General features: G+C 37.2%; 1 protein-coding gene across 1 annotated transcript in view; it reads left to right on the top strand.

The window, feature by feature from the left end:
- SLC30A9 (solute carrier family 30 member 9) overlaps positions 1-24,462 on the top strand; it is a gene marked incomplete at both ends in the record, with an annotated part of 71,754 nt that extends 47,292 nt beyond the window's left edge. Inside the window, 8 exons of the mRNA XM_080698036.1 lie at positions 1,418-1,553; positions 4,851-4,890; positions 5,931-6,002; positions 6,661-6,768; positions 7,901-8,066; positions 12,566-12,695; positions 15,054-15,167; positions 24,418-24,462. Coding sequence (XP_080554162.1) covers positions 1,418-1,553; positions 4,851-4,890; positions 5,931-6,002; positions 6,661-6,768; positions 7,901-8,066; positions 12,566-12,695; positions 15,054-15,167; positions 24,418-24,462 — 811 coding nt within the window. The remainder of the gene's footprint in view (positions 1-1,417; positions 1,554-4,850; positions 4,891-5,930; positions 6,003-6,660; positions 6,769-7,900; positions 8,067-12,565; positions 12,696-15,053; positions 15,168-24,417) is intronic.
- Positions 24,463-25,728: the final 1,266 nt, after the last annotated feature.

Genomic DNA, 25,728 nt, shown 5'->3' with positions numbered 1-25,728 from the left:
GTTTTGTTTAAGAATTCTTGTTTGAATTTGCATTTGCTTCAAGTTACAGTGAAGTTTAGACTTGGAAGTAAATTTACCAAGAATCATTTTAATGATAAAGTGGTTCTTTTTCTTTTACAGCATATCTTATTTTTAAACTGCTTTAATAGTATTATATTGAAACTTATACAAATTAATGCACCTTTTGACTAAATATGCTCGAAAAATCATTTATATTTTAAGAAATTAGTTAGGGAGCCGGGCTTGGTGGTGCACATTTGTAATCCCCGCGCTTGGGAGGTGGAGACTGGAGGATCGCACAGGTTCAAAGCCAGCTGCCCTGGCTTAAGGGACCCTGTTTCCAAATAAAAAGTATAAAAATAGGTCTGGGAGTGTAGCCCAGAGATAGAACGGTTTCCAGAAACCCCAGTACCACCAAAAAAAAAAAAAAATTAACTAGGGAAACACCCAGAAAACTGAAGCTCTTGGTTCTAATAGTAGTTGGCAGTTGCTATGTAGTAAATCTGTTTAGAACTGGCAATAAATTATTTGTGCTCATTTGTTCAGTATTGAATATCAAATTATAGGTGATATAAATCATAGACGACTGTACCACAAGACCAAAATATTCAATTAAAAGATTCATTACAAGGAAAGTTGAATGCCATCCCATTCATTAAACATCTGAATTTTTTTGTTGTTGTTTCTGTGGGTTTGGGGATGGAACCCAGGGGCATTTGACCTCCAAGCTACATCCCCTGCCCCATTTTTTATTCTTTATTTTGAAACTGGGTCTCACTGAGTTGCAGAGGGCCTCACTAAGTAGCTGAGGCTGTCCACGAACCACGATCCTCCGGTCTCAGCCTCCCGAATGCTGGGATTACAAGCATGTGCCACCACACCAGGCTGAATGTATTTTTTAAGATTAATTTTACCAACATCTAGGGAACAACATAATAGTACAAAAGCTCTCCTACATCAAAAAATACCATATGGAAAAGGGATTAGAAAATACCGAATTAAACGATAGTTATTTTTATATATTTTCAAATATCTTGCAGCTTGTTCCACTTTGTATATTGATTTTTTTTCTAATTAAATGTCAGTTTGGCACCCTAAATAGCTGGGAGCAGTGTTGCATACCTGTAATCCAGTACTTGAAAGGCTAACACAGGAGGATCAAGGCTAGCCTCAGCAATTTAGTGAGACCCTGTTTAAAAAAAAAAACAAAAAACAAATGTTGTTGTAGCTCTAAGGTACAGTGCCCATGGGTTCAATCCCCAGTACCATAATCCTAACAGTAATAGTAGTAATAATAATAATAAAACTGTAACATCTTAATATTCTAAGAATTATTTTCTTTTTTATCAACTATTAAGCATATAATTTAAAATGAACCCATTTTGTTTCTGCAAATTATATTCTTTTCATTTTTCAGGTATGGATTCTCAAATATGCGCTACATTGCTTCACTAATTAGTGGTGTTGGTATTTTCATGATGGGCGCAGGACTCTCTTGGTATCATGGCGTAATGGGATTGCTTCATCCTCAACCAATTGAATCTTTCCTATGGGTAATCTTTATTGCTCCCCTCCCCCAGTTTTGAAATATCAGGACATAATGATTGAACATAGTAGAATGCCTTTGTCATATTGGTATTGAAGACAAAGAAGAGCATACGTTCTTGACTATATAATATGGGGTTATATATCTCCAGTTGTGTTTTTTAGAACATGGTTGGACATGACCTCTAAATTCATACAATATTCATATAAACCATATAAATTGATGGTTTTGAACAGGAGTATCTCTCTAGGCACAAATTTTAAGCCTGACCTCCTTGATTAAAATCACGAGCTTTTTTTTTTTTTAAATTTCTTCAGTTACTGTTGAACGAAAGGACCTCTATTCACTTTTAGTTCCAAAAATTGTTTCATATTAGTAATTAAGATGTCCAGTCCCGTGTTACTAGTCATAAGTTGAACTACTTTTTTTTTTTTTTTTTTTCAGTACTAGGGATGGAACCCAGGGGCATTCTACCTCCAAGCTACACCTCCATCCCTTTCTTTCTTATTCTTTATTTTGAAACAAAATCTCACTGAGTTGCAGAGGGCTTCACTAAGTAGCCAGAGGCTATCCTCAAACCTAAATCCTCCTGTCTCAGCCTCCCATGTACTAGGATTACAAGTGTATGCCACCATGCCTGCTGTATTTAAAGTTAAAATATCTACTTTTCTCATCCTGGAGCCCTTTCAGTAGGAAGCTTGCACTGGGGAATTTGGAAGATGGGAGGAAGGATACCTCCGTATTTCCCTGTCGAAGGCTTCTTCTTCTCCTCTCCCTGTAGGCAGTGTCCAGGTTGAGATAGGGAACAAAAAAGTACTGACACTGCACTGTTATTTTATTATGGTTTTCTATGGCTTGTGTACATATTTAAAGCTGCCTTTTTATTGTATGGCCACTTCCTGGAGATTATACTGCTTGGCTACTCTGAATAACTCCCTTAACGAGCACAAATTGGTCACTTGTACCCCTCTTACTTTCTGTATCTCATGGTATCATGCCAGACATATTTGAGCTTGTCCTGTACTTGGCAAGAATATCTTAGGACAATTGATCTCTTTTCCAACACCAGGCTCCATCTGAGACCTATTATGTTAGGCATCTTTTAGTACACTTGCTGTGAGTATGCAGGTGTTTTCCCAAATACAGTCACCTTCTCCGCTGACGACCAGTTTTAGTCAGTAGCCTTGTCTACAGATTTCTTATTCAGGTATGCATCAGACACAATTTGCTTATGATCTCCAAAATACTGAGGTCATACATCAAGCTTTCTGAGTAATCTCAACAGCTCAACAGCTTTCACCAAAGAAGTCTTCATTTTTGGTATCCTTAACCCTCAGCACTTCTTAAATGGTTTAGTGAGTGTACAGCTATGGTATAGTCTCGTTGATAAAAGCCCCAGGCTGGGGCTACCTTCTGTGGCTCCACCTTGTCCTAAATAGATGCTGCAGTACCTTATTTTGGAATATAGGGGTATTTGTAACCTATTTGGGGTCATAGAACTGAACAGAACCATTCTCATTTTAACATCTTGTTATACCATAAAAATCTGTGCCATAACAATCTCATTAAACTAGGCTTGTTTGCATGTTATTGAGTTTCCTACAAATTTCTTATTATCCAGTTTCTGTAATAAAAAATAGCTAGTTTTCTATACTAAAGCATTTTATATAGTTATACATATAAAGTGACTTCTTCCATTCTGAAAAGGTTCGTCCACTTTATACTGTAGTGCCTCATTGTCCTAACATTCACCTAATTTGTACCTCACTTTACAGAGGCAGAATAGCTTCTGAACTTAGATATTATTACTTAAATTTTCAGTTGCATGTAAGCTTTAAAGCTTCTAGTAGTTCCGGTGTCTCTTAGTAATCAAATAGGGTTTCATTAGACTATCGACTTTGTTAAATAGATCCAACACATCATAAACCAGTTTACCAGGTATTATTTTGGAATCTTTATTTCTGACATGTTACACGTTCTCCTTTTATTGCATGATAAATCCATCTTAAATCAGAAACAAGGTGAAATGTTTTTAAAAAATAAGTTATTGGATCCAGGCATGGTAGTGCACTCCTGTAATCCTAATACTTGGGAGGCTGAGACAGGAGGACTGCAGGTTCGAAACCAACCACCACAATTTAGTGAGGTCCTCCACAACTTAGTGAGACCGTGTTTCAGTATGAAAAACAGATTTGTGCATAGTAGCACACTCCTGTAATTCTAGTACTTGGGAGGCTGGGACAGAAGAATCACAGGTTTGAAACCTGCCTCAGCAACTTAGTGAGACCCTGTTTCAAAAAAAAAAAAAAAAAAATTAGGCTGGGTGTGCAACCCAGAGATAGAATGTCCCTGAATTCATTCACCAGTACCACTACCACCACCACTACAAAAAAAAAGTTATTTGAAAATTTAACTATAATTTTAATTATAGTAGTAGAAATAATTAATTTCAGATTTGCAGTAAGATTCAGTTGAAAGAGCCTAGAACAAAGACTGGCAAGCCTGTATTCTAGTCTTTCCTCTGCCATCATTTGTATGTACTCAGTCACATCACTTAACTGTAGAATGTCTCAGCTTCTTTGAAAGATTTGAGTTTTGGACTCTCTTTCAAGAAAGCCTAGATTTCCAGAAAGGTAAGTTGAAAGTTTTATAGGTATTGGTTGGAACATCATTTGAATTTTTAAGGAAATTTGTGTCCCTAGATGAACTGTTTTGTTGTACGCCGTGGACTAAAGCCTTTTTGCCATTTTATTTATTATTCAATTGAAGTATTGTTCTGGGAGTTTAAGGGAGTGGTGATACCAAAGGAAATAAGTGATTTTTGTTTATAACCTTGGTTTTCTAAGTCAGGACTTTCTTTATACTGGGCATTCAGACAAAATCTAGAAGTTATTGAAGAGTGTGGATCTTAACTGCAGCTAATTCCACAGGTTCCTGATGTCTGTGTTCATAGGTCATTGTCCTCATTTAACTGGTTTCCCATCAAGATCCTTATCATCACTAGGCTCGGGAGTGCACACCTGTAATCCCAGTACTGCTTGGAGGATCACTGGTTTAAGGACAGCCTCAGCAAGTAGCGAGATGCTCAGCATCCTAGCAAGACCTTGTTTCAAAATAAAAAATAAAAAGGGCAAGGGGTATAGCTGGGAGGTAGAATGTCCCTGGGTTCAGTCCCCAGTACCAGAAAAGAAGACAACAACACAAAAAAGATCTTTATCATCTAGCTTGAATTTGAATTTGTTTCTGTTTTGGACATTGCAAACTTTACACATGAAGAGTTGTGATTCTTTTATCTTTTTTTTAGGCATATTGTATTTTAGCAGGATCATTGGTATCTGAAGGAGGTATGTGCCATCACAAATATTTCTTCTCAATTTAGTGATATGTATTCAGCAGTACATTATTATATTTGTTAAATTCTATTAAATTTTTTATTAGAAACTTTGGAATAGGGATGTTTATTTTGTCTACCTTTAGAGAGGAAAGTCTTTGTATAATGTACTATGATTGTATCAGTAGTATATGAGGTCAAGGGAAAAAGTATGTTTGTCCTTGAGTTTCATACAATGCTTAGAACATTGGAAATAGATCATAATTACACTGAGATTTAAAATTGGGCTTTAGTAGTGTTAATCAGGAAAACCTGCATGTGGTTGCACAGGCCTATAATCCTTGTACTTGGGAGGCTGAGACAAGAGGTTTGCAGATTCAAGGCCAGCTTCAGCAACTTAGCGGGACCCTGTTCCAGAGGCTGGGGGATGTAACTTAGAGGTGAAACACCCCTGGATCTAATCCCTAGTGCCAAAAAGAAAAAGAAAAAGTTATCATTTTGGAATATAAGAATATTTCAAATTTTCTGAAATACATAGCTATAGCAGAATTATGACAGAGACTGCTAATATCAAGTCAAACTACCTAAGTCAGTGCTTTACTTAAAGTTTGTTTACCCCTGACACATGGTTGTTTTCTATGTATGGTAGTTCCTTCATCTGTTTTTTAAATTAATATAATTTTTACTTGAGATCATAATTACATATACTTCTGGGATCCTTCATCTTTGATTGTAAAAGAGTGATACTACTACCTGTCTCTAAAGGTTGAGAGGACCAAAAATGATTGTGCTTAGTGTGGTGTCTGCCAAATAGTGGTTGTTGAATAAACTAAGGCTGTTGTTTAAATAATTATATATATTAAGGTTTAAAATATATGACTTGTTTAGTATAATGATTAATTAGATTCTTGATAATGACAGGACAAAACTTTTTCTTATTGCCAGTCCTGGCATTAAAGTGTTGTACTAACTTACTCATCTTTCAAGGTGCTATCTTTAAAGCTCTGGGGACATGAGGTTTCTCCCTTTCTGATATGAATGCTTTTCTTTTAGCAACACTTCTTGTTGCCATAAATGAACTTCGTAGGAGTGCGCAGGCCAAAGGAATGTCATTTTATAAGTATGGTATGTATTTTAGAAGCCAGATTTTAATTTTCCCCCTGTTATTTGCTTAAAATAAGCTAGAATTAGCCAGGCGTGGTGACACATGCTTATAATCCCAGCATTTGGGAAGCTGAGACAGGAAGATTGCAGTTCGAGGATGGTCTTAGCTACTACTTAGTGAGGCTCTTTACAACTCAGTGAGACCCTGTTTCAAAATAAAGAGGAAAAAATAGGGCTGGGCGTATAGCTCGAAGGTAGAGTGCCTTTGAGTTCCATCCTCAGTATCAAAAAAAAAAAAAGCTAGAATTATTGCTTTTTTCCTATTAGGTGGATATAAGATATATCTCAGTGTCTTTCCTATGTGGCTTTTAATGAATATATCAATATGTAGGGTCTTTTAAAAAGAGAAATGTTGTGCAATTTAAGCTCATGGATATTTTCTGTTTGGATTTGACTTCAGTGAGCTACTCTATTTCTATGTATGCTTGTATAACTTGAAAAAATAATTTGACTTTATAACTATTGTTGACATGTAAGCCAAGAAATAGTGTGTGTGTATTAAACAGGGTTTTTTAAATTATCTGTCATACATTTTATCTTAATTTATAGTTTAATTTATCTTAATGTCTTCTGAAGATTTCAGAAATTTTCTTTTTCTCTCTCTCCCCCAATGATTAAGTAATGGAAAGTCGTGATCCTAGTACAAATGTTATATTATTGGAGGATACTGCAGCAGTCTTAGGAGTGACAATAGCAGCCACTTGCATGGGTCTTACTTCTTTAACAGGTAAGTATTTCTTAAGTTGCAAGTGTTTTATTTGTACTGTTTAATTCTACAATATATGGGATTGTTTTTATATCATTGAAAACTTTTAAACAAATAGATTGTTTTACTTGTGTAAGATATTTGGGTAGAAGCCCGGCATGGTGGTGCATGCTTCTAATCCCGGCATTCGGGAAGCTGAGACAGGAAGATTGTAGTTCACAGATAACCTCAATTACTTAGGTCCTTTGCAGCTCAGTGAGACCCTGTCTCAAAATAAAAAAATTAAAAAGTAGGGCTAGCAGTATAACTCAGAAGTAGAATGCCTCTGGGTTTCATCCCTAGTACTGCCAAAAAAAAAAAAAAAACGTGTGTGTGTGTGTGTGTGTGTGTGTGTGTGTGTGTGTGTATGTATAGATGTGCAATAAAAATATTTAGGCTTCTCTGAATTACAATTTTCTCTAAATTAGAAATAAGGTATTTGTAGAAGAGTTCTGTAATATTCTAAACCTTTCTGGCTGTTGCTTAAATTTTATAATCACTCTGAACTTTCAAGTTCTTATAAAAATATAGATATATTTGTCTTAGTAATTTTATAGGTATGTTAAGGTAATGTGAGAGAGAACTTTAATAAGCTCAACATTGCTAGTAAATATATATTGTAGCTCTTTTTCATTTGTCTATTTCATTGCCTTTATATTTCCTTAACTCTTTTTAAATTGGTTTCATCTTCATTTTGGGAGTTAGTTAATAATGATTATTTCTTTCAACTTCTGATTTTACAATAATTTTGTCAATCTGGAATAAAGTACCATTAACATATCTAAAAGAAATTGACTCTTCATTATGTCATTAATATGTACGGTATCTCATCTGAAAATGTTCTGAATCCTCACTTATGTAATGACAAGAAACAAGAAGCTGATCCTAAATAATTAATAATATATTCTCTTATATAATAATAATATATAAAATACTCTTATAGAATATGGAGCAAGTTGTACTGTGAACATTTTGTAGTGTAATCGAAGGAGGTAACTAAAAGAATTAGGAATGAACTTTTAAGTCCCTCGATTATTCCTGGTTGTTTGCTCTCTAATGCTCATTGAAATAATAAAACATGTTGATTCACCGATTTCATATGTGCTTTTTTTAGGCAATCCACTGTATGACAGCCTGGGTTCTCTGGGTGTGGGCACCTTACTAGGCCTGGTCTCAGCCTTTCTCATCTACACTAACACAGAGGCACTTCTAGGAAGATCCATCCAACCAGAACAAGTTCAGCGGCTTACTGAACTCCTGGAGAATGACCCATCAGTAAGGTCAGCCTTATTCTAGTGATGCTGTTAGGACTTGCAAAAACATATTGGAAAACAGAAATGTTTGATTTATAATACTTCCAGGGGAAGTTGTAGGTTTCTTTGGAACTTTTTAATTTATTTTCAGAATTATAATCTTGGAAGGAAGCAAGTACACTTGGGAAATTTCTTATCTTTAACTTCTAGACTAGAACTTATTTAGATAATATAATGAGAATAGAAATTTGTGAAATATTGAATCCTTAATATGGAACCACTTAACATTAGACCTTGATATTTACCTTTATATATAGATAACGTATATAAGGATATATATGTATAAAGGTATATATGCCCTATATTTGTATTGTAATAAATTGGATATGTTAAATGTTAATTTTTATTCATGAGGAAATATTTATTAAAGTAAATTAATTTATATTGACTTTGAAATAGATTTTAGTTTATTTTAATTTTTTCCTTATACTCTCTTTTTCTTTTTGTTGTTGTTTTTGCAGTGCTAGGTATCAAACTCAGAGCCTCACACATGCTAGGCAAGTGCTCTACCTCTGAGCTGCACCCCACCCCCACCCGCATCTTTTAAGTTGTATAAAACTAAGAACTGAAGACTGTATCAAGAGAGGAGATAGTTTGTGTGTGTGTGTGTGTGTGTGTGTGTGTGTGTGTGTGTGTGTGTGTGTGGCATTAGGAATTGAACTCATAGGCATTTTAGCTGGGGCTCTGAGTTAAACCCCCAGCCCAATTTTATTTCTTATTTGGAAACAGGGTCTCACGAAGTTGCAGAGGGCCTGGCTAAGTTGTCAAGGCTTACTTTGACCCTGTGATCCTCCTCTCTCAAGCCTCCTAAATTACAGGGATTACAAGCATGTGCCACCATGCCTGGCAAAAGGTACAGAATTTTAATAGTGCCTTTAAGTGAAATTTAGCAGTGGTATGGTTGTAAGATGAAGTGAAAGAGAAAACCTTTAAAATACAAATTTAAGCTGGGTGTGGTGGCACACACTTGTAATCCCAATATTTGGGAGGCTGAGACAGGAGAATCATGGTTCGGGGACAGCCTCAGCTACTTAGTGAGGCCCTTTGTAACTTAGTAAGACCCTGTTTATATTCTACACCCTCTATGTTTAATATTGAAAAATAATTACTTAGTTGGATCAAAATTAGAAATCAAGCATTCTTAGAATTAAACTTAATAACTGAATGTGAGATAATGCATATTATTACCTTTTCCTTGGAATACTGGTCTCACATAATGAGTTGGGAAGTGTTCCTTCTTAACTCTTGGAAGAATTTGTTAATTTCTTCTTTATATCTATTTGATAGAATTTAGCAATGAAGCCATCTAGAGGTGGGCCTTCTGTATAGGTGGTTTTTTTGATTGCTAGTTCCATCACTTATTTTGGACTTTCAGATGGTTTGTTTCTTATTTAGTCAGTTTTGATAGTTTGTATCTTTCTAGAAAGTGTCCATTTCTTCTGAATTATCTGATTTGTTGGTATACAACTCTTCAAAGTATTCCTTTGAAATCATTTTTGTATCTTATTATTTCTGATTGTATTGAGTCTTCTTTGCCCTTCCCCCTTTTTTTTGCGGTACTGAAGATGGAACCCAGGGACATTCCACCTCCAAGCTACTCCCCCAGCCCTATTTTTTATTCTTTATTTTGAAACAGGCTCTTATGGAGTTGTAAAGGTCCTCACTAAGTAGTAGCTGAGGCTGTCTGTGAACCGTGATCTCCTGTCTCAGCCTCCCGAATGCTGAGATTACAAGTGTGTGTCACCACGCCTGGCTCCTTACCAATTTTAAATGCTAAAAATTTGTCAGTTTGATTTCAGACAACCTGCTGAGCCAACCTTGACAACCAGGAGCATTTTGCCTCTGTGCTATACTTCCAGCCCTATTTTTTTATTCTTTATTTTGAAACAGGGTCTCACTGAGTTGCAAAGGGCCTCACTAAGTAGTAGCTGAGGTTGTCCTTGTACACAGATCCTCCTGTCTCAGTTTTTTAAATGCTGGGATTACAAGGTTACATCACCACGCCTGGCTTGAATCATTGAATATTGTTTCAAAGTATTTTTTAGTTTCTCTTTTAAATTTTAACTTTCCTTAATATATGTATTTTTACTTTTAATTGACACATAATTGTGTATTTATGAAATATAGTACGATATTTTATTACACACATACATAATATAATGAATTATTTGTTTCTCCCTGGTTTCTGTCAGTATTTGTTGGAATACCCATCTCTTCATTTTTCATTTTTGGGGGGTTGGGAACATTCAAAATCCTTTCTACAAGCTACTGTGAATTATAAATTGTTAGTATCCGTGAATAGCCTACTGCACTGTAGAATATTAGAAGTTATTCTGTCAGCACTCTACGTATTGACCATCCTCTCTCCATCACTCCCCTCCATTCTCTCTTCCCAGCTTCTACTAATCAATATTGTCCTCTCTGTTTATATGAAATCAACTTTTAGCTTCCACATATAAATGAAAATGTGGTATTTGTCTTTCTGTGATGAACTTATTTTCTTAACATAATGTGCTTATTCCTGTTCCCATGAATGACATTGGTTTTTATAGATGAATAACATTCCATTGTACGTGTATGTGTGTTTGTATGTGTATACATATGTTGCTAGGGATTGAACCCAGGTACATTCTACCTCTAAGCTACTCTAGTCCTTTTTATTTCTTATCTGGAAATGGTCTCACCGAGTTTCTGAGCCCAGCTTCAAACCTGCAATCCTCCTCTTTCAGCCTTTGAAGTACTGAGATTACAGGCATACACCACCATGCCCAGCATACCATAATTTCTTTATCCATTTACCCACTGATTGATGCCTACATTGATTTCATATCTTAACTATCTTGACTATTGTAAATATTGCCCCAAAAAAGTAGGAGTGCAGCTGTCTCTTTAACATACTGCTGTGTGTGTGTGTGTGTGTGTGTGTGTGTGTGTGTGTGTGTGTGTGTGTGTAGAGATGCATTATTTAATTCTTGAATATTTGTTAGTTTCCCAACATTTCTGTTACCAATTTCCTATTTCATTCCATCGTGGTAGGAGAATATACTTCATATTAATTTTTTCCTTTTAAATTTACTGAGATTTATTTTATGGCCCAGCATTTAGTCTGTCTTGGATAGTATCTCATGTTTACATGAAAAGAAAAATGTTCTGTTATATATGGAGTTTTCTCTTGATGTTTATTAGGTTTGGTTGGTTGTGTGTTCAGGATTTCAGTTACCTGTTGATCTTCTTGCTTTGTCATTCTCTCCAGTTACTGGAGAATTGCTAGTAGGGAATTGAAGTTGTTGAATTATTTTTTTCTCTCTGTTTTCTGTCAGTTTTTGTTTCATGTAGTTTGATACCCTATTGGTTTTTGTTTGATGCATATATGCTTATAATTTTGATATTTCTAATTAATGTCTGAAAAGGAGCTATAAACTGAAAAATTGGCAAGTCTGAAGTTTTTTGCAAAAAGGGTATAGATAAAATTGTTGGAAAAAATAGAAGTAATCCAGAAAATGCATGCAGGTTTCAAAACAGCATATTAGTTACCTAGTGCTCTGTGACAAATTAGCCCAAAACTTAGTGGTTTAAACAACATTTATTATCTAACAGTTTTTGTGAGTTAGGACTCCAGGCACCACTTACACAGGTCTCCTACTTCAGGCCTTTCTCACTGACTATAATCAAAGTATCATGTCCTGGGAAAGGAACTGCTTCTTAGCTTACTCATATAGTTGTTGGCAGGATTAAATTTCTTGCCACTTGGGCCTCTCCAACATGGCAGTTTGTTTAATCAAAGCATGCAGGCTAAAATGGCAGTAGGGGTTGAATATGAACAAGAAAAATGTCACAGATTAGTTATCTGTTAGTGGAAACAATATCTTAACACTGCTATATTCTCTTGGTTAGAAGCAAGTCACTAGATCTAGCTCACAGTCAGGAGAGATCAAACAGATTACAGGAGGCAGGATTGGATCATTGGGAGCCTGTCCACATTTTCTATCTGTAGTTAGTTATAAATGAGAACATAGGGAAAGAACACACACACGCACGCACACGCACACACACCCCACAGTGATTAGTATACTCTAAAGTACTGTTATCAACAACAAAAAAATTTTTGTTAAGTAGTATTTAGGAAATGGGGTAAGTACATCTATGGAAAAAGGGTTTATAAGTTAGCATGACAACTTCTAGAACAACTTAGAGTTGAAGTTTTTAATACACAGGCTTTAAGTCATATGGATACGAACTGCCCTAAAATATATGTTCAGTTTGTACTTTTGTATGGCATTATGCAAAAAAACCTAAGTGTGGGTAGTGAAACTTAGAACATGGTAGGTGGATCCTAATGGTGAGTACTCTGAAGCCATCTTAGTTCATATTCATCACTGATGGGGAAAAACAGGAATTCTGGACTTCATACATTAGAGTACATATGTATGTACATATAAATTTATATGCACTCTTATTGATTACAGGGCAATTCATGATGTTAAAGCCACAGATATGGGATTAGGTAAAGTAAGATTTAAGGCAGAAGTAGATTTTGATGGACGAGTTGTTACAAGATCGTATTTGGAAAAACAAGATTTTGACCAGCTACTACAAGTAAGTTTATGTATTTATAGTTTGCTTATGTATCATATGGTACAAAAATACTTTGTACATAAATAAAACTACTTCTTTTACAGGTCTTAAAGTCACTGCAGCTATCTACTTCTTAGATTCTAAAATTAGATAGAGAACCTTTTATTTACTACAGAGTGGATTGGAGGAGAGGGCAGGAAAGCAAACTTACAAAGTTGTTGATGCTTGTCATGTGCCAGACATTTATATATTTTACCTAATTTGCTCTCAGAAACATCATGAGGTAAAGAAATAACATTTTCATTTTAAAATATAGGCAAATAAAAGCGTATAATGAAAGTGGCACACACTTGTGTGGGAGGGTGAGGCAGGAGGATCACAGGTTCCAGGACAGCCTCAGCAAGTAGTGAGATTCTCATCAGTTTATTGAGGCTCTGTTTCAAAATGAAAATAAAATAGGGTTTAATCCCCAGTACCAAATAAATAAAATATAGGCAAACAAAGATTAAGTATCCTAAAGTTTCACAGCCATACAGCCATATATATAGAGTCAGGCATGAATTTATATCCTCTGACTAACCGACAAATTTTTACTAAGAATATAGCCCCCCTCACTCCCCCCCCACATCTCTTATTTGCAGTTTTACTTTTCTTTCTTTCTTTCTTTCTTTCTTTCTTTCTTTCTTTCTTTCTTTCTTTCTTTCTTTCTTTCTTTTTTCTTTCTTTTTTTTTTCAGTACTAGGGATGAAACCCAGGGGCATTGTACCCCTGAGTTACACCCCCAGCCTTATTTTTTAGTCTTTTTATTTTTGAAAAAGGGTCTCACTGAATTGTGAAGGGCCTCACTAAGTAGCTGAGGCTGTCTACAAACCACAATCCTCCTGTCTCAGCCTCCTGAATGCTGGGATTACAAGTGTACGTCACCACGCGTAGCCTGCTGTTTCACTTTACATGGTTTCAGTCACCCTCAATCAACCTCAGTTCAAAAATATTAAATGGTAAATTTCAGAAATAAACAGTTCACATAAGCTTTAAATTGATATTCTGAGTGGCTTCATAATACCTTGTGCTGCCCCCTCAAGGCATGAATCATCCCTGTATCCAGCACATCCAGTGGTATGTATTCTCCCTGTAATCCCAGTATAGTTTGAGACAGGAGGACCACAGGTTTGAGGCCAGCCTCAGGAACTTATTGAGATCCTATTTCAAAATAAAAGTTAAACTAAGGCTGGGGGTATAGCTCAGAGATAGAATTCCCCTGGTTCAATTCCAGTACCACACATAAAAAAGAAGAAGAAAATAGATGAAGGCCAGCAGAGCATGGTGGTGCACACATGTAATCTCAGTACTTCAGTAGCTGAGACAGAAGTATTGCAGGTTCTACCCTGCCAGTACATGATAACTAAGTGAAACCCGGTTTCAAAATAAAAAATACATAGAACTAGAGGTATAGATCAGAAACAGAATGCCCCTGGTTCAATCCCAAGTACCACAAAAAAGAAGTAAGTAAAATAGATGAAGACTAGATGTTGCCAAATCATATTCCATGGTATTTCATTTTCACCATCAGCATATCATCGTGTCTATTGCTTCATAATCTTCCATATGCTATATTTGAGTGTCTTAGGGCTGGGGATGCAGCTCAGTGGTAGAGTGTAAGCCTAGTATACACAAGGCACCGTATTCTATATCCACAGTACTGCGAGGAAGGGAGGGAAGGGGAAGGGATTGCAGCAGTGAGGTTAATGAACATTAAAATTAATTTGTCCTGGAGATTCCTCTACATTGCTTCCTGTAGTTTTGTTTATTTGTAGTTAATTCGTACTATTCTGATAGAATTTGTAAACATTTTCTTTTTAATATGGTGGATACTAATCCTTCAATTGTATGTGTACAAGTATCTTTCTTTAGTTTGTAGTAAGAAGATTCAAAATGGTCTTTAATTTTAAAATCAAATTTGTGCTCTTTCCCTTTATGCTTTTGATCTTATATGAAAAAAAAATCCTTCCTTATCTCATTATCACAAAAATACAATTTTCGCTTGAATAGTTTTGTGGAGTTTTTATCCTTAAGTCTTTAATCCATGTGGAGTTCCTTATTTAATGGACTAGAGTACAGATTTGATTTTCTTTAAAAAAATAATTGTCTCAACACTGTTTTATGGATATCTTTTTGCCACTAATTTTGTAGTGACATCTCTGTTTAGCATTATACTTAATTTTCTTGAGCTGAATTTTTTAAAATAAATGGTTCATTGCCTATGCCTGAAATTTTTTCTTACTAAACCTAATGATGTTTATTATAAAATTTTTAAAGGAATTATCAAGTGTACTACTATAGTTTTTAAAACCTTGTTTTCCTGATTTTGTTTTTTTATAGGAAATCCAAGAAGTGAAAACATCTGAAGAATTAGAGACCTTTATGCTTAAACATGGAGAAAATATTATCGATACTTTAGGAGCTGAGGTGGATAGACTTGAGAAGGAACTCAAAGTAAGATACATTCATAAAAAATAATGTAATGATAAATGAGAACTAACTTTAGAGTACTTCCTCTTCATCAGACTCTATGTGAAGTATATCATATGCATACGCTTATTCCCTCAGTAACCCTATAATGTGTTGGCATTTCTGGATTAGAGAAGTTGGATAACTTGACCAAGGAGTAGGAAAATTGTTATTTTTGACCTATTGTTCAGTTCCAAATTCTGTACTTTTAACCACTGTACTGTCTGCTTAGTTTATAAAGTAACCAGTTTTTTCCTTTGATTTTAAATCAGAAGCATTTATAAGTTCCTGGAGAAAGGCTAAAAGGGAATTTTAGAGTCTGATCAAAAGTTAGCAAAAAGCCGGACACGATGGTGCATGCTTGTAATCCCAGCATTCGGGAGGCTGAGACCAGAGGATCGTAGTTTGCGGACAGCCTCAGCTACTTAGTGAGGCCCTCTGCAACTCATTGAGACCCGGTTTCAAAATAAATAATAAAAATATATAGGGCAGGGGGTGGTGCTCAGAGGTCGAATGCTCCTGGGTTCCATCCCCAGACTCGCAAGAAAAAAAAAAAAAGTTAGCAAAAGAGCCAAGAGTGGTGGTGCACACTTGTAATTCCAGCATTTGGGAGGCTGAGACAGGAGTATCACAGGTTCGTGGTCAGCTTCAGCTACTTAGTGAGGTCCTCTACAACTTAGTGAGACCCTTTCTCAAAATAAAGAATAAGCCGGGCATGGTGGCGCACACTTGTAATCCCCGCACTTGGGAGGCAGAGACAGGAGGATCGCGCAGGTTCGAAGCCAGTTGCTCTGGCTTAAGAGACCCTGTTTCCACATAAAAAAGTATAAAAATAGGTCTGGGAGTGTAGTTCGTGGGAGTGTAGCCGGAGGTAGAAGGGCTTCCAGGAACCCCAGTACCACACATACCAAAAAAAAAGAATAAAAGGGCTGGGAGTGTAGCTTGAGGTAGAATGCCCTTGGGTTCAATCTCCAGTACTACCAAAAAAAAAAAAAAGAAAAAAATAGAAAGTGACTTTAAATATACACACATGTATCTTCCTTTTAGTCCAGCTGTCATCATTTTATATTTTTATTTGTTTCTATTCAGTTAGAGATTATTACAACTATTATTTAATATTACTGCACTATTATCTAATTAGGTTGCCTTTAAAAATATCCATTCCCTCTGGGCATTGTGGCGCACGCTTGTAATCCCAGCATTTGAGAGTCTGAGACAAGAGGATCACAGTTCACAGACAACCTCAACTACTTAGGACCTTTGCCACTCAGTGAGACCCTATTTCAAAAATAAGGAGTAAAAAATAGGGCTAGGGGTGTAGCTCAAAGGTAGATTGCTCCTGGGTTCCATCCCCAGTATCGCAAAAACAAACAAAAAAAATCTGTTCTCCAATTGCCATTTATTGGCATTTGAATTTTATTCATTTGCTACACATAAAAACTTGTATATGATCTTCAACATATATAGTTTGTTGAAGATAATCAGTTGATGTGGCCACTTTTTACTTTTGTTAAAAAGGGAAGGGAAACAAGAACAAAACTATCTTTGCTTTACTGTCTTTGAGAATCCAGATATCTGACATTAATGGAAGCACCTAAAATAGGATGATTTTGTCAATGTTTATATTATAGTTCACAAGCTTTATCTGATATAATTATTGAGGTTTGTAGATGAACACCTCACATATTTTGGTTTTAGGAATCTTTATTCTTAAAAATTATTGAGAACCCCCAAAGACCTTTTATTTATTTGAGTTATTAGTATTTACAAAATCATAAATAACAATAGAAATGTAATAATATCTATTCATTTTTTTAAACTATTTAAATGAAAAATAACTATATTTTCCAAAACACAAAGAAAAGTAGGCAGGCATGTGGCCCACACCTGTAATCATAGGGCTTGGGAGATTGAGACCAGTAGTATTCCAAGTTCAAGGCCAGTCTTGGCATCTTAGCCAGAGCCTGTCTCAAAATAAAAAAAAGGAATGGGGTTGGAGCTGAGTGGTAGAATGCCCTAGGTTCAGTCCTAATTACTCCCACACACATACACACACACTATAACAGTGGTATTCTATCACATTTTTGCAAAAAAAAAATTCAATTCCCATATCTGCATTCTCTATAGTGATTTTACTGTTTTGGTTGAAAAATATTTTAAAAGGTGGGGAGTATTTCTACGGCCTTCTCAGATAATTCTAATGCTCTCTTTTGATGCTGTACCTAAACCTGACAGCCTCTGAAAGCTTAGTTGCAAGGAGGAATGTGAAACGGTGTCGAAGAATTTCTCATAAGCTATTAAGTGAGGGGACACAGTCTTACACCTGCCCTTCTAGATACCAATCGTAAGTTTAGGGGTGTCCCAGGCCTACCCTCGGGCTTGATAATTCACTAGGAGCCACAGAACTCACTAAATGATATCCTCATGGCTATGAGTTTTTGTTGCTGCTGTTTTGGCGGTGCTGGCGATGGAACCCAGGGCCTGGTGCATCTAGGCAAGCACTCTACCTCTGAGGTCCAACCCAGCCCCATGGGTAAAGGATATCGTAGGGAAAGGATACAGATTAAAACCAGTCAAGGGAAGCAGGACATACAGGAGAATCCAGGGAAGCTCCACACAAGGAGCTTCAGTTGCCCCCTCCCGTAAAGTCATGGACATTACTTTTCTGGTGATGAAGTGTGACAGTAAGAAAGAATTGCCAACCGGGCCAGCTCACCCGAACTCGCTGTCCTGGGTGTTCCCTGGGCTCCACAGATGACTGCGCGGCTGGCCTCTGTCTCTGGCCCTCCACAGACAGAGCAGATACTGCGTGACCAAAACCCTCATAATAAGTCTTACTGTTAAACTACATGGTGGCCAGCGCTCCCCCAGGTAAAGAAAGACGCTACTAGGCAGGATATTTCATTGCTGTAGAAACCACCTTCCAGTAACTGAGGGCAAGGCCAGGCCTTTCTTTGGGCTAATTATCTGTTACTCATTAACATATTAAAATCCATCAGTCTTGTCTTTGTATTCTAAGTGGATCTTTTACCCATGCATGATTTGATAGCATTATAATTTGACATTTTGGAAAATATTGGTTCATTAGCTTATTCATATCTTTCAGATGATGTTCTGATTTTTAAACAGTTCTTATTCAATGCCTGTAACCCCAGTACGTAAGACACTAAGACAGACACTAATGAGACTCTCAGCAACCTAGTGAGACCCTGATTCAAAATAAAAAGGGCGTGGTGGCGCACGCTTGTAATCCCAGCATTGGGAGGCTGAGACCGGAGGATCACGGTTCGCGGCCAGCCTCAGCTGCTTAGTGAGGCTCCGCAACTCAGTGAGACGCAGTTTCAAAATAAAGAATAGAAAATAGGTCGGGGGTGTACTGCAGAGGTCGAGTGCCCTGGGTCCCACCCCAGACCCACAGAATAAAAAAAGAATAAAAAATAGAAAGGGCTGAGGTACAACTTGGATGGAGAGCGTCCCTAGGCTCAATCCCCGGTAGCACAAAAATAGTGGTTATTTGCCTCACAACTGAAGCAGTCACAGGAAGTTTTCCTTTGATAGCGTGCCTTTTATACTTCTCATTTTATCACAGTATTTTTTAAACTAGATCCAACTTTTGTGGTTTAATAATGACACATTTTTCCAGGCATGGGGGTGCATGCCTGTAATCCCAGTACTTGGGAGGCTAAGACAGGAGGATCGCAGGTTTGAGGCCAGCCTCAGCAACTTAGTAAGACCTTATTTCAAAATAAAAAATAAAATGGGACTAGGGATGTAACTGGAAGGTAGAATGCCTCTGGGTTCAACCTCCAGTACCCAAAAAAATTAATAATAATGGTGATTCATTTTACTACTTTGTGAAGAACATTCAAAAGTGAAATTGGCTTTTTTTTTCCTTTTATTTGTTGAGAAAGTACCAGTAAAGGAGCACCGTGACTAATACAGTCGGCTTGCATTTGCTTTAGATTACAGAAAGGTGCCAGCACTTTTACCCGCCTTCATTCTTATGCCGTCAGAGCATAGTGAAGAAGTCAAATAGCACCGTAGTGACTATTTCCTGTGCCATAGCTGTGCTGCTAGAGCTCCTCCACAAAGGTCTCCAAAGGACTGCAGCGGTCCTCGGGCCTGAGAAGCCGCTCTCACAGGACATGATGGCTGTCGTTTAGCCGGGTGACACAAGTTTTAGTTCCCTAGCAAGAAAAACAATGAGCTAAATTTTTATTCTTTGTATTTTGTAATAGAAATAAGAAGGCAGAAGGCAGATTTAAGAATAGTTAGCAGACCATTCTCAACTATATTTATTATTATCATAATCAGATAAGCTTGTTTTTGCTTAGCTAATTGTAGTTTAATTATATGCCATTAAATCATTTGTAGCATTTTTGAATTGTGTAAGTCTTTTATATCAGGGAGCTATTTAACCCATACATTCAGGTGGAAACATCCTTGGCTACAGTAATATAGCCTGATTTGGGGTGGGCAGGATATACTGAGGTTGAACCCAGGGGTTTTCTACCTCTGAGCTACACCCCCAGCCCTTTTTATTTTTTATTTTAAAGCAGGGTCTCATTAAGTTGCTAAGGTTGGATTTAAACTTATTTTAAATTTTTTTTTTTTTTTTTTTTTTGCAGTAGTGCGGATTGAACCCAGGGGCATTCTGCCTCTGACATACACCCCCAGCCCTGATTTTTATTCTTGATTTTGAAAGAGGGTCTCACTAAGTTGCAGGGGGCCTCACTAAGTAGCTGAGGTTGGCCGTGAACCTGCGATCCTCCGGTCTCAGCCCACCAGGTACTGGGATTACAGGCGTGGGCCACTGTGCCTGGCCTTTACGTCCCGATTAATCTTAAGTAATAGATTTCTTCAGTTGAGGTCTCAGCTCCAAACGGAATGTGTAAATGTAATTCTCCCTAGTCATGAAAATAAACGATTTTCTTTTGAAAACTAAAACTTCAGAGTATTCCCTCATTTTTAGTATCTCATGGTTACCTTCTAAGTTTATTAATAATTTACTTAATATTATTGAATAATTAATCATTATTGATGAGTGGCTTTCTCTGTCGGACTGCATGGGGAGGGACAGCTGAAGCTCCTGAAGCTCCATGTTTGGAACTTAAGGAGCACTTTTCTTTATTAATATAATTTTACAGCCAGGCCTGGTGGTATACACTTGTAATCTCAGTATTTGGGAGACTGAGACAAGAGGATTGCAGATTTGAGGCCAGCCTTGGTAACTTAGTGAGTCCCTCCACAACTTAATGAGACCCTGTTTCAAAAATAAAAAATAAATAGGGCTGGGAGCATAGCATGGAGGTAGAATGCCCCTGGGTTCAGTTCCCAGTAACACACACACACACGCACATACACACACACAGTGTGTAAACATACATATACATATGTATGTATGTATGTATGTATGTATGTATGTATGTATGCTGTCAGTACTTGGGAGGCTGAGACAGGAGGATTGCAGGTCCAGTGCCTTAGCACCTCAGCTACTTAGGCCCTCCACAACTTCGTGAGATCCTGTTTAAAAAAATAAAGAATAGCCAGCTGTGGTGGCACATGCTTGTTATCCCAGCATTCGGGAGGCTGAGACAGGAGGATCCCAGTTCGTGGCCAGCCACAGCTACTTTGTGAGACCCTCTGCAACTCCGTGAGACCCTGTTTCAAAATAAAGAGTAAAACAATAGGACTGGAGGTGTAGCAAGGACGTAGAATTCTGGATTCCATCCCCAGTACCACAAAAAAATAAAATAAAATAAAAAATAGGGCTGGAGGTATAGCTCAGAGGTAGAATGTCCCTGTGTTCAGTCTCCAGTAATACAAGCAAATAAATACATAAATAAAAAAAATTATTTTTACTTGAGAGGCAGAGACAGGAGGATCGCACCGGTTTGAAGCCAGCCGCGTGCACTGGCTTAGGAGACCCTGTTTTCAAATTTTAAAAAATGTAAAAATAGGTCTGGGAGTGTAGCCTGGAGGTAGAAGGACTTCCAGGAACCCCAGTATCACCAAAAAAAAAAAAAAAAATTCTAGAACTTGCATAGTTTTATGTAAAGATATTAAAAGTAATAAAGGGATAATTAGTAATAATTCCAATACCACAAAATGGGTGGTATAAAATGATTATAAACTTGTTAAATATATCTTATTTCAAAGTTATTAACATTGTTAATTTTAGTTTTCTTTTGTCCTACCTCTATATTTTAATGGCTTTTCTTCTGTCCCTGCCTGCATTTATGTGTGTGAAGTGAAGCAGTCCTGTTGGCAGTCAGTGGGGCGGAGGCCCCGGGACAGTTGCGGATTTCTTTCGAGGAGCGTCCAGCAAAGCGCGCCGCCCTTGACCTTGTCTCTGCTTCTCTAGATGCTTCCTCCTCGTGGCATTTGCTTGAGTCTGCAGAGTTGCAAAATAAGTCACAGTTTGGGTTTTATCTTTTTATAAGTGTTGGAATAAAATCTGTCTGGGCTGGGTAAAATAGTCCAGTTCACATAGAGTAGTGCATGGAGATAAAGTAGATTCAAAAGTATTTGCTGGACAAAGGAATGAAATTATAAGTTGGTTACCAGTTTTGGGGTGTTTGTTTGTTTGTTTGTTTTTGTGGGTCTGGGGATGGAACCCAGGGGCATTTGACCTCCGAGCTACACCCCCTGCCCTATTTTTTATTCTTTTTATTTTGAAACCGGGTCCCACTGAATTGCAGATTGCCTCACTAAGTAGCTGAGGCTGTCCGCGAACCGCGATCCTATGGTCTCAGCCTCCTGGATGCTGGGATTACAAGCGTGCGCCACCACGCCCAGCAGTTGCCAGTTATTTTTCAGTTATGTGTAACAAATACCAGTTTCTATCAATGCTGTGTCTTCCATTCATTCAGCAAACATGAGTGTGTCTGCTTGGTATTGTACACCATGTCTTACAAATTTGATTAGTTTTCTATCTGAAAACTTGGTTTTAATATTAGTGTGAATTAACTTTTTTGAGATAATTTTTGTTAGCATATGTTTATTATACAGCGCTTTTTAGATAGAATAATACCAGTCTTAAGCCGGGCGTGGTGGCGCACGCTTGTAATCCCAGCATTCGAAAGGCTGAGACCTGGAGGATCGCGGTTCGAGGACAGCCTCAGCTACTTAGTGAGGCCCTCTGCAACTCAGTGAGACCCAGTTTCAAAATAAACAATAAAAAATAGGGCAGGGGGTGTAGCTCGGAGGTCGAATGCCCCTGGGTTCCATCCCCAGACCTGCAAAAAAAAAAAAAAAGAATAATACCAGTCTTCTCAATGAACAGCTAAAGTTCTCTGGTTATATTGGGCTAAGCAAGGACGTGTGTGTGTGTGTGTGTGTGCGTTTACTGGGGATGGAACCCAGCATTCTAACTCCAGACTACACCCCCAATCAAAATTTTTTTTAATTTTGAAACTGGATTTCTCTGCATTGTTAGGGTGTTGCTAAGCTGCTGAGACTGGCCTCGAACTTGTAATTCTCCTGTCTCAGCCTCTCAAGTACTGGGATTACAAGTGTGCGCCCCTATACTCAGCTAGGAGAAATACTTGATTTTTATACTGTATTGAATTAAAGGAGTTCTGGGGTCAGGAAATCATGTCAGATAAAGAAAAACTTAAGACAAAAGTATGTGCTTCATTTTTTCTCGGGGTCTCTGGTCACTCTGACAGTGGGACTCAAGAGGAAGGTGCCTCCAGGAGCATTCAACAATGCTGGTTACAAGAAAAAGTCTTAGGTACACTCTGTAGAACTCTGTAGTGGAGCTAACCTTTATAACTGGATCCCTTAAATATATGTAATATACACATGATCCTAGAACATTTTTTAAGCTAAAAATTAGTAATCCTGATTATCAGGCTGACTTAAAGCAGCTTTTCTCTTCTTCCTGATTTAGTTTTACAGTTCCTGTCAAGTAATTCCCAGCTTTTTAAAGTCAAACAGAACTGAAAAGCTTGTAACAGAAATGTCACCTGCCTCATTCCCACTCCTCAATTCTACTTCTCAAAGATAATCATATTTAGTATTTCTTTCTACTTACCTGCCATATTTCTACATAAGTCATACACTGCTTCTCTTATTTTGATTTTTAGTATTTCTTCTTTGTTAGCTGTGTATTTAGTTCTTTTATACACTCCTTTCTGTCATGTGTTTTCACAATATTATTATATGACATTTAATTTCTCCCAAATCGAATTAGGTGTCCTTCCTTTGTGTATTCATTGGAGAAAGAAACCCCAGACCTTTACTTTGCTCTGGAGGAGCAGCTATTGTAATTGCCTGCTATACTTATCAGGTTCCCCTCTCTAAACATAAGTCCGTTGAAGACAAATGCTGTTTGTTGTTACTGAATGGAGGTTTTTAATCTAGCATATGGGATTTTTAACTCTGGTTCCTGCCTGTCTTCTCGCCTCTTTACTGACACGGCCCTTTTTGTGTTGTCTGCACCAACTCTACCATAATATCATAATAGCCAGTGCCTACCTTTGGGCCGTCTGCTTTGGCGCATGATGTTTTTTCTGCAAAGGCAGTCTTCCTTATCTATCTGGAAGACTTGCCATCCTCAATCCCTAATACCGCAAAAAAACAAACAAAAATAATTTTACTTCATTATCATAACTTTACTTTCTAGCACAGAGCCTAACCCAAGACTGTCTGGATTATTATTAAAATATATAAAATGAGTAGTTATGAATTAATTAATTTATTTATTTATTTGCAGTACTGGGGATGGAATTCAAGGGCATTCTACCTTCGAGCTACACCCCCAGCCTTATTTTTTATTCTTTATTTTGAAACAGATCTCACTGAGTTGCAAAGAGCCTCACTAAGTAGCTGAGACTGGCCACAAACTGTGATCCTCCCATCTCAGCTCCCAAATGCTGGGATTAAAAGCGTGCGCCACTACGCCCAGCTTGAATTTGTTTCTGATAGTATTCTTTTACAAGAAATTTTCTTTTGGTCACAAAAAAGAGCATATTTCTACTGTTTGAAATGCCTGGCATGTTCTAGATCTTTAATGCATTTTGAATTAATGAACACATAAACCAGTTCAGGGAGGCGGGACTACTGTTTATAGTGATCTTTTTTCCATATCCAGATACTTCTCCTGCTACTATGCTACAGGGAAGTAGTTTGACCAGATGTTTTCTCAGTGACTATAGTTGTCAGAAGAAATAAAGGAAAAGAGACAGAGGATTTTATTTGCTTTGAATAATGTGGTGATTTTTCTTTCCAGAAACGAAATCCTGAAGTTCGGCATGTAGATTTGGAGATACTGTAACTGATGGAATGAAATCACCTTGGCGGGGCCATGGGAACAAGCCACCTAAAAGCCTGTTTCTTACTTTTCCCCACTCTGAAGGAATCAGACCATTCAGAAGCCATTTTTTGTCAAGATGGAGGAAATACTTCAAAGAACAACCGAACAGGCTACAGAACTAAACGACTTCTTCTAATCATGTTTTTATGCTCTAATAGGAACATTCTGGCTACTTCTGTTCATAGTTTCACTTCAGTCTTGCAGTGTATATTATAGCCCACAATCATGTTTCCTTTCTTTACATTGGTAAATAAGTGGTATACATAAGGTTATCACTTTCAGTTTTGTTTCTACTGGAGATTTTATTCCATCAAAACCTGTCAGTCTTGAATGTTTTGGCTAATCTTGGTATGTGGTTTATAAACAGTCACTTGGTTTCCAAGTCAGCCTTCCCTTCTACATTGTGAAAAGGATTTCTACACACCTTGTGATTTTGACCTGAGCACTAAGAATCCTACTCTCCCAGCCTCCTTATCCACCAGTGTTCATTCCAGAAATGGCTTCGGTACTGAATCCAATGAAGACTGTTCAGTACTCTCTTTTAGATCATAGTAGTGGCCATTTTATAAAATTTACTTCTCTCACTTTTTTCCTTATTTGGTTTAATTTTTCCAGTGTTAAGAGATTTAAAATAACCTTAGTCGTTTCCATGGGCCAGTTTGAATACTTTTTCTTTTTTTCTTTTTCTTTCTTTCTTTTTTGTAAATGGGCTTTAGTGCCATTAGGTTTATTTGCTAGGAGATAATGCATTTGTAAGCATTTAATATTCTGTAAAATGGACTAGAAATATTTATAATTTTATAAGACAGGACCGCATTTAACTTTTAATTTATTTAAGTGAAGGCACTACTTCTGTAAATTTGAACTGAGATATTTCTTGCTTTAAGAGAGAAGTAAATCTCTTACACTCAAACTTGTGTCATGATTTTGTACAAATATAGTCAACAGTGTGTCTGAGTTTTTTGCAGTTACAAATGGGTCTTTATCATAATATATTGGCTATACCATGTTCTGTAAGGAAATAGTATTCTAATGGCCACAAGGTATTAAGGTGAGAAAACATGCAATTTGGTCATTGGTAATTTAGTGAACAACTTCAGCTGTCTCCATCAAAACATGCATAGACACTTTGAAATGTCCAGGTAGCAGCAAGCATAGTTCATGCAAAAGTGGTGGCTGCCACTCTCTTTGTGGGGTGAGACATGCAGACTTACTGCCTTTGTGAGG

The sequence above is a fragment of the Muscardinus avellanarius genome, assembly GCF_963383645.1.
Source record: "Muscardinus avellanarius genome assembly, chromosome: 6".
Taxonomy (NCBI): domain Eukaryota; kingdom Metazoa; phylum Chordata; class Mammalia; order Rodentia; family Gliridae; genus Muscardinus; species Muscardinus avellanarius.
Note: the sequence above shows the minus strand (reverse complement) of the source record. Positions and strands in the feature narration are given on the sequence as shown.